The sequence below is a fragment of the Austrofundulus limnaeus genome, unplaced genomic scaffold, assembly GCF_001266775.1.
Source record: "Austrofundulus limnaeus strain Quisiro unplaced genomic scaffold, Austrofundulus_limnaeus-1.0 Scaffold31, whole genome shotgun sequence".
Taxonomy (NCBI): domain Eukaryota; kingdom Metazoa; phylum Chordata; class Actinopteri; order Cyprinodontiformes; family Rivulidae; genus Austrofundulus; species Austrofundulus limnaeus.
The window spans coordinates 2,191,122-2,201,109 of NW_013952433.1; the positions used below are offsets into that span (position 1 = coordinate 2,191,122).

At 39.7% G+C, this 9,988-nt stretch overlaps 1 protein-coding gene across 1 annotated transcript in view; it reads right to left on the reverse strand.

The window, feature by feature from the left end:
- The window catches only part of tmem86a (transmembrane protein 86A), an 11,606-nt gene extending 2,335 nt beyond the window's left edge, over window positions 1-9,271 (reverse strand). Inside the window, exons 1-2 of the mRNA XM_014005566.1 lie at window positions 9,151-9,271; window positions 986-1,250 (exon numbers count right to left, since the gene is read on the reverse strand). Coding sequence (XP_013861020.1) covers window positions 986-1,250; window positions 9,151-9,171 — 286 coding nt within the window. The 5' untranslated portion in view covers window positions 9,172-9,271. The remainder of the gene's footprint in view (window positions 1-985; window positions 1,251-9,150) is intronic.
- Between the last annotated feature and the right edge of the window lie 717 nt (window positions 9,272-9,988).

Genomic DNA, 9,988 nt, shown 5'->3' on the forward strand with positions numbered 1-9,988 from the left:
ATGTAACGTGGTTTAATTGTGCCTCATTGTCATGATATTGGTCAAATAAAGGCATCAGTGAAACTGCAGCCCCTAAAAAGCAAGCCTGAAACCTTATTTTTATCTCTAAACTTTTCATTAACTGTTACCCTGCTTATTGTAAGCAAAACTATGGAAATAAGCTAACGCTAAGTCACTGTCGTCATTACACCGTGAACGTCGGACACTTTAGCAGGTATTTCATTCACTGCAAACTTATCTTTACTGTTGTGTGTTAAAACATCAGCTAGAGAAACTTACTTTACCTGCAGAAAGTTGGAAGCTCAGTGACTCCACTGTGCAGCAGAGAGACTGCCTCTTCAATGTGACACGTTCCGCCTGCTGAAGCAGGGCCGTAACTAAGCTTTTCAGGGGCCTCAGATTATATTTAACATGATATGTTTTTGGTAAACAAATATTTACTTTAAAGGTTGTATTGGGCTTTTGAACTAAAAAACATTTAGTAATTACAAATGTTTTAGAAACATAAAAGTATGAGGGCTGCTGGGGGGTGGGGCTGGGGCAAGGCTCTACAACAGGGGGGGCAGTTGTCCCCCTGTAGATCCGCCCCTGCCTCAACCCTTCAGCCAGCCTTTCAACTGAACCTTCTTCTTTTTCGGCTACAGTATTAACACTGAATCTCTGTATAAATCCACAACAATTGTCCAATCATTTGAGAGTAGAGATCACCATTGGATTAGTTATTCCTCTTCTCACCGATTTGCAACAGGCTTGTTGCTTGCATTAATTTTGGATTGATTAGGACAGTTTAATATTAAATCACGTAAATATTTAAAAATATCTCTTCTGCCTTTTGTGAAGATTATACAAAACGATTGACGGTTTTATACCCAAAATTCTTAAAACCGTGCCACCGTTTTGATTATYGTTATCCTTATGTTTTTTTTTAAAAAATAGTCAAATAATACAGGAGTTACAGTGATAATTTAGTGTTATTTCTCCTCACCGTGAACAAAGTAGCCCTGCTCCTGCCAGATAAGAAAGGCATCACCCAGAGCTGAAAAGATCAGTCCAGCCAGGATCTTACGGGCGCTGGAGTGATCACAGAGGAAGCTGAATCCATGAGCCAGCAGGAATACCCACAAGCAGAAGATGGGCAGACATTTGATGAGGGCACTGAACCAGGACGGGCTCGAGGTGGGCAGCCACAGGACGAAGTATACACACGTCGACTTGAAGAATGGCACCAGTTTAGGGCCTTCACTTTTGACCTGGAAACAAATGTAGCATTTACATAATCAGCTGAGTCATGGCAGCTATTGCTGCTGTCGCTCACCATCAGTTAGAAGGTATTTTATCTGAAGGCTGAGTGCAAGAAATGAATTACAGACATATCTGTGAAGAACACAAATGAACATTATGAACTTAAAACCAAAGAGCAAACRTCTGTTGGTTTGTGTGGTCATCAGTGTATGGACAGTAGACAAGCACGTGTCTCGTGGCCTAAAAAAATGTTGTGGAAGCGGAAAGAAAATGTTGCTTTGATTCCAAGTAACCTTTTGTTTCTTTAGACATTTGCAAAATGTTGTTCTTTCTTTCCTCTTCTGCTTATTCACTGACGTTATTGAGAAGTGTGTAGCTTATCCAGGCTCAAGTTCTAATTTCCTACGGTGCCACCAGACAGATTTATTTCTGTGAAAATAGACGAGGCCCTGAGGAGTTGGGCACGAAATCACATAAAGAATCAACCTAACAAAGGTTCTGACAGAAAGTCTTTGGAAAACAGCAGACGGGAAAAAGGTTAAACTGGGAGGAGGAACTGAGTGAGGGTTCACTGGAGTTTAGATAACTGGTGGAAAGGTAAAGAGGACAAACGTGAAACAAATGTAACAGAAAGAAGGAAAAGAGCAGCAGGAAGATATATGTACAGAAAGAGCAGATTAAACGCTCGCCATTCTTCTCCTGTAGGTAAATTAATTTAGCTGACAGATTTATGAGTGGAAAGACATGGGGGTAAAGTAGAGGTGAGGAGAGGAACACAAAATAGGAAAGGCATTATGAATTACAGAATGAAGTACCATATCTGAGCCGTCTGGTGTAAATGTGATACAGGAACAACAGGAAACCAACAAGGATCTGACACACAAGTAACTCTCAGCYACAACATGCTGAGATCTACCTGAGCTGTCTCTTGGTTCTGCTGCTATAATCTTAAACTGCTGGAGGACAAACTAACCACAAATCCTCCCTTTGCCACCTTTAATTTTTCTACTTTTCATGATTATACATGCAATAACTGCAGTCATTAGCCTGCGCTTTTTTTTCCTTCTTCTTACCTGAACCAATTCGTCTGTGTTTGTTTGTCTTTCTCTTTCCTATCTCTGCTAGTCCAGGCCACCCATCCTGAGCCTGGTTCTGCTGGAGGTTTCTTCCTGTCGAGCGGGGTCGATCCTTTCTACTGTCACCTTCATGCTGCTCAGGATCTGAAGATTCAATGCAATGTTCTGTTTTCCTTAGAGAGATAAGGCTTACTAACTGRTATTCTAATGAACTTTGTGTGAATGTATTGAATTATATGAATGAATTGACTGCAATTGGATTTAAATCTGGATTTGAATTGGATTTATAATCTGATTACCATCTGTTGAGAATTGGTGCTAAAAATATACAGCAAAAGCGGCACAGTGGCTGTGTCCAAAACGGCAGGCTGGGTCCTCCGAAGGCCGAATTCGTCGGCCGCATACGTCACAGCGCCGTGACGAAGGACGTCCCAAACCGAAGACTCCTCCGATGCGGCCGACAAATATGTCCTTCCTTTTCCCCGATTTGAAGTACTGGTCTGATGGATCCTTTCCGGCCCAGCATATCCCATAATGCATTGCGGCCGACCGGAGATTTTTTTAAGCTAGTAATGGTGGACGAAGCAAGAGAAAAGAATATGTTTTAAATAAAAAAATATGGCGATAAAAAAATTAAAAAATTTTAGCGGTTGCAATTCTAATACTTTTATCATTTGTATGGACATGTTTTTAAATATTATTTTTATCATAAAAAAACGCGAAATAAACATGCACCTACAGCGGGTCAATTAGTTCTTCAAATGTTCCCTTTAAGTTAATTTTATTGTTTTGTGATATTAATAATGCTAATATATCGATATTTTTCTAATTTTGATCTATTTTTGCTTCTGTTTAGCATCGTCATGGTTGCTAGGTGACATGACGTACGCCAGGTTGGAGGGGAGGCTAGACCGTCCAAATTCACAGCCTCTTTTTTTCTGGTCTTCCCAGTCTACCAAGGACCCGGCCCACCTCGACAGGGCAGTCTGGGTCCTCCAGAGGACCTGGCCTGTCGTTTTGGACAAAGCCATCGGCTCAGTTGTAGCCTCCCAGCTAAAAGGTTGCCAGATGAATCTCGGGTAGGGTTTACATGTTCTCTCTGTGCATGTGTGAGTTTTCTCCGGGTATTCCAGTKTCTACAAATAGACCAAAAACATGAACGTTAGTTTAACTGRTAACTCTAAATTATCCCTAGGTGTRAGTGTGAATGGTTGTTTGTCTMGTTTGTCTCTATGTGGCCCTGAATGGACTTGCAACCTATCCAGAGTGTCCCCCCTGCCCCTCCCACRGTGACTGCTGGAGATGGGAACCAGCGACCCCCATTACCCTGAAAGGAAGAAGCAGGTAAAAGATAATGGATTGATGAATGGTAAATATAATGAACTGACTTCAAAATCAAACTGAAATCATCCAGTGTGGGTTTGATGAATGTTTAAAATATATAATCCTTTTAAAATGTTCCTCTAAAACTAAAAAGAAACCTGAAACATTAACCCAAATGGCCTCTGACAAGACTATTTTCTCATTTGATTCACACAAATAAATACCGTCTCTGCCTTTTTTTTTTTTCAAAGATTTGTTTTTTGCAAACATAAAATGTGATTTGTTTCCCCTTAACCAGCTTTAGCCAACTGTCAAATTAACCTTACAAATGCATGTTTGGTGATGTTTATTGAGAAAGAAATAAAAAAAACCTTGAGAGTTCTGCTTCTGTTTTCATTTAAAACACTGTCAGATTTCTCTCCTTGCGTCAGCAGCATGAGAGGAATTTTTTTATTTGGGTCTAAACTGAAGCAACGTTCATAATGTGAACCGACGCACTTTGCCTTACTGTTCTAGCGAGTTCATGCTGAGCCTGTCTATCATGTTAAGGCCCAGTGGGCACCAAGCAGAGGAGAAAACACTGACAACCATCTGACACTGGTCATTATCACCACTATGTTTATCATACAGATGGCTGCAAGAAATCCTAACAACTCCATGTTGCACTGTTAGAATTTCAAGTTCATCACTGCAGACATGGGGTATCTTTTACTAGATAGTATTCAGAAGATATATTTGACACGAGATCTGCTCTGAAGGCCAGGTTAAGGATAGTGTGACGGCTTATTGCAAAAAAGAACTAAATGAAGAGGATGTTTTAAGAAATGAATACACAAAGTCACAGATTTTTCCACAACTTTTGATCATTTCCTGTGTTTTATGCTGCCATTTTATGTTGTTTCACAAGTGTGTTCTTAGAAGTTGTGCCGATAGTTTCGCAATTTTTTTTCTTTTTGATTTTTCTACCTGGATTACTGACATGCATCAGGACTAGTTTTGCTATTTTGTCTCCTATGTTAGTTAAGCAAAATCCACTTTTTTTATACATTTTGTTGTGTACTGTGTAGTCTCTCCTGGTGCCGTATCTTTATAATGTGAAATGCTGCCTTTGGATTTCAAAAGACAGCCTCAAAACGAGTTGCTTTGAGACACACCTCAGAAAAGGTGAAAGAGGGGCTTGTGGAGTTACAGTAAGGAGAAATTTAGACCAAAGCATTGCAGTTTCACTTTATATAGACCCCACTGAATGATTTAAAAACATAAGTTTTAACATAACAGGTGTAGGAGAAAGGCTACGCCTGAACCTCATCTCACCAGGCAAGCCTTCCTGTGGCTGGTTCACCCTTTCTCACATCCACCCTCCATTCCCCTCATCGGTTCTTCCATATCTCATCACATCCACTCATCCATCACCCCTACCCCCCTTCATCCCTCTGATCCTCCTCACCTCTTGCCATCACTTTCACTTAACTCAACTCCTTTCAGGATGGCTTCACGCTGCGCGCCCAAGGCTTGTCCGATTCAATTAGATCCAACTTTATGCAGTCCGATCCACCTTCATCGCTTTATTCTTCATTCCTACCATCAATCACTTTACGTCTAGTGGGGTCTGAAGCCGGCCTGGATGTTTGCCCAAAGAGATGAAACCTCCTTCCCTGCCACCAAACAGGAAACTCAACCGTCAGATCGACTTAATCTCTCTCATTTGCTTAACTTTAATAAACCTATAAACTAGTTTTGATGCAGCAATAAGGAAAATATTAACTTTGCGTTTGATTATTACTGCTGTTAATTGTCACATCACTAACCAGCAGGGTTCATGCAGGTTTCAGTAAGTTAAATTTAAGACCTTTTACCTTTTAAGACCATTAGGAATGACATTTAAGACCAATCTGACGCGTTAACAGAAACATTCAAATGGTCCCAGAAATTTTAACATAGAAACCTTTTATTGCTACCAATTTAGCTATAAAAGAATATCTAATTTAGAACACCAAATTATTTTTAATCAAATGTTCACATCTATGAGACCTTCATACGGACTGCTGTGGAGCAATTCCAAAGTGAAAAAATCACTGACATCCAGTCAAGTCTCATTGAAAACACACTTTCCATGTTTAAACGACAAGCAGTGGACATGACTGAACTTCTTTGTTTTTTGGGTGGGTGAACTAACTGTAAGTAAGGGGTTGTAGCAGCAAAGAGGTTGAAAACAAAAGGAAACTGTGCCAATTTTTGCCTGCAGTTATCACAGGACTTTGTAGTTTAACCATGACCGATAGGAAATTAAGCCCTTCAAAAAGACAGATCCAGTCGACCTCTGATTGTGGCACTTTTTGCTGTTTATTTATGCAGCCAACACTTCTTGGGAATGATCGAAATTAAAAAAAATTAAGGCATGACAAAGTTAAATTTAAGACCTTGGATGAAAATCTGGGTATTTTAAAAACTTTTTTAGGCCTAAAATTTTGATTTTCATATTTTAGACATTTTTWGACTTTTTAAGACACGGCATGAACCCTGTAAGCAACAGTCACGGTTCCTATGTTTCATTAAGAGAAAATAAATTAAAAACAAGACAGCAGATGATTGTTTGTTAAAAAAAACAATTAAGGCCTAAATCCTAATCTGCTCTTCTGTAGTGTTTTCTCTCTCTCAGGGTCAGCCTCACTCTCCAACTCAGAGAACAGGACAGGATGTACAGAGTGGCAGCTCAGTAGGACCTCAGTCCACCGTCCCCAGAGTAAAGAAAGAGAACACAGTATCTGAGAGGTGGAAAAATGAATCACTTTGTTATCAGTTAGCTGCCGGCTGGACGACATGGCAAATAAAGTTTGTTTGCAATGTTCCTCGTCACATTTTCCTCGCTGTAAACGCCTATTAAACCATAATAAAGTTAATGATTGGCTGCATGGCTAAAGCAAACCCATTTTGTTGAAGTGAACAACAAGACGGAGTGACCTCATTTCTTTCAAGTCCAAATATTTTCAGCAAAGCCATTTTCCAGCATGTTWAGTTCTTGTAGCCACACTGCGCTACATATTTATCCAGACATTAAAAAAAGATTYATTCTCATTCTAAGTAGTCAAACAYAATACAGCTAAGAGCACAACTATTCATCCACTGTGGGTCTGAAACACGACACCCAGAAATATTTAAAGACCCGTAAAGGCTTGCGTACCCAACCAGGTGGAAGAACGCTGTAACATAAGCACGGTCCAGGCAGACACAGCTACCATGTTGGTCATATGACAACAGCAGTTTCATGTAGCACCAAACAAAACCTCCCAGCTGCATTAACCCAAGGATAAATTTAGGTCATCTGCAGAGATAAATGTTTTTCACTAAAGGAACATTRCAGTAAACTACTTAGATACTTTAATAAATGTAAAAGTCTGCAGTGGTATGGAATTTTATTAACATAAGCAGTCTGTGCCACAGCAAACACCGGTGAACAAAAATATTTATCCTGCCAGTTTCAGAGTTTACCAATTTCCCGAGACTGTATCGATATTCTAAAGCCCTGTATCGATTTTTTTTATTAAGGTTTAAAATGTCAACTTACCTGCCAGCCGTTCATTTTTATGTTGTAGTTCAGCCTCTGACCACTAGTTGGCAGCAGTGAGCCAGCCATTTGGCTACTCTACCTCTTTAGGTAAAGGCTATTCTTGGGTGACCATTTTGTAAATTGTAAACTATTTATTGTCAACTTTAGTCTAATAATTGAAAACATGGATGAAATAAAAAATATGAAACAAATAAAATAAAACACATACAAAGCAGAACACAGCTAAATGTATCAAAAGTATGTCTATGTAATATTACAATTTTCTGAGACAATGAATTTTGTTTTTTCATTTTTTTCCCCTGTAAGAGGTTTTTATTTAATAGAATTTTTTGGACAAAAAAATCGCAATATATCGCGATATATCGCCTTGCTTACAGTATCGCAATATATCGGGATATWTCGTATCGTGACCCCTCTGTCATGATATGTATCGTATCACCAAATTCTTGCCAATACACAGCCCTAAAAAACACGGCCAATTATTTTACAGGACCCCCATGAAGGGTATCACAAAGTATGATGCTTTTAAATCCTTCTTTTTCACATTTTAATCGTTCAGTTGGGGTCTACATAAAGTGGAATTGCAACGCTTTGGTCTGAGTTCCTCCTCAGCCTCTTAGAGACTCCAAGGACTCAACAAAAATGCATTTAACAGCTTAAAAAAACCCAGATTTTGCATGATACGTCCCCTTTAAGATCAAGCGTTTCTTGAAGGAATGAACGTTGCCTGCTGCCTTTCATTCCAGAGGTTTAAACTAATATCATCTTACGCAGAGGAATGACAAAGTCATGGCTGTTTTGGTCAAACCTAAAAAAAAAGCGTGCACGATCTCATACGAGATGTCCTCTGCAAATGACTCTCAGCTACTACCACTTAAAACTAAATATGGACACAAGTGACTAGGTTGTAGCTATTTTGTGTTGGCTAAGGTGGATGACAGACATAAACACACAGAGATGGGCAAAAGGTATTGCTCACTTTTTWGCCCCCYTTTTTWAAGAGGGGAAATAAAACAGTTGTAAAGTCTTCATATGACCTTTACATGCTTTTTACCCTGCAGCCCCGATGTCCTGAATATACACGCACAAATCCTGGACCTGCCCAGCATCCTCATCACTGAGGCAACCAGTCTGTGTGGCAGCATTCTTCCACACTGGCTCCTCTCAGATCACTATTTCACCACACTCCCCCCATCCTTCCAGCCTCCCTTACAAATACAGAACATGTCTCACAGCAGCTTTCACAAAGGATCACTTAAATGATTCATGCAGCTTTAATAACTGCCTGCCAAAATGGGTATTTTGATGGTTAATGAAGCTAATGCACAGGACAAATAATCTATATAAAGCTTCGCAGATGAGAGGAAAACCAGAATCTGCTCTGCGCATGCGTCGCTAGAGGATACAGAAAAAGAAAAAAGTGAGTGGGGGTGGGGGGTTGTCACGTGATATATTTTCTTCTTTCTTTTCGTTTCTTTTTTTTCTTTTTTTTTTTGGCCAGGGGTTGTTATCTGGATCCCGTGCGTGAAAAGAACCGAGACACAGGAAGGAGCAGACAGACACACACACGAAAAGTTCCTGTGTTGTGTTTCAAGCTCCAAACAGAAACAAAATGCATGACGATAAAGCAACGTAACAAATGCCCCGGGAGCACCGAGTGCAGCTTTTATTTTATTTTATTTTTTTTTATGAACGCGCCGCATTATTTACCAGCAATTCAATAATGTGTCAGTGAGCATGCGCTGTTCTCCTTCCGACACAAAGTATGACAATTTGTGAATAATAACGAAAACATAGCCTGACACAGTGACAGGAGGCTGTCGATATGTGACATGTAAAAATAAAACAACACACCGAGAATGTCCTCGGAAGTGTAGTTAACATGTAACTAGCTAAATTGGCGCTATTTGTTTCAAACGCCGGTTTGATGCTGACACTCACCACGGTTACCGGAGACACCATATTTCTCTCTTGGCGCCGTCCTTGTCGAGATAAGAGATTAAACACCTAAAACTGCTGCGGGTCCTCGTGTTTGTATTGCTCTGGCAGACGGACGCCGATTGTTTTTGTCCTCGATCCCGTAGGCGGTGCCAGCGTCCGGTAGGCGGTGACAGTCGAGCAGGAACGTGAGCAGCCCTACGATCTTAGCCAATAGGAGCAGAGATGGGAGGTAAAGAGGGCGGGGTCAAGTTGTAAGATACGCCCTGATAGGTGGAGCCAACCTGCTGTTTACATATCGAAGCAGATGGCCTTTATTTACATTKCAGAAAAATTGAGCTCTTCGGTATCAGGGGTCGAGTTTATCGTTTATGGATTAAGTTGAATCAGAGGACTGGTTTCAAGCAAAAAAGCCTACAGCTTTGTTTAAAACCTACAGAAAGCATACATTTGAGCTGTTAATCTTGATTTTTTTTACATTATAAAGTTTAATATAGAGCTGTAGACCCCAACTACTCATTAAAAAGGCACACTTGTATTCCATTGTGTCTGCAACAGCTACAAAAATAAATAAGTAGCTAAATAAATAAAAATGAAAATAAAAATAAAAAGATTTCCATGAAGCTTGATATCTCATACCAAATATATATAAATACTTTTGCAGACCTATTTGAGTCTTTTCCATATCTGTGGCAGGAAACTTCTATTTTTATTACCATTTTAACAAAGGACAACTGTTACATCTAATTAAGTGGTGTTCTTAGAATGAATAAACTTGGAATTTGTATTATTTTTTATTGTTTTCCTACTGTCTGCCTGATATATTTTTAAAATTATATCT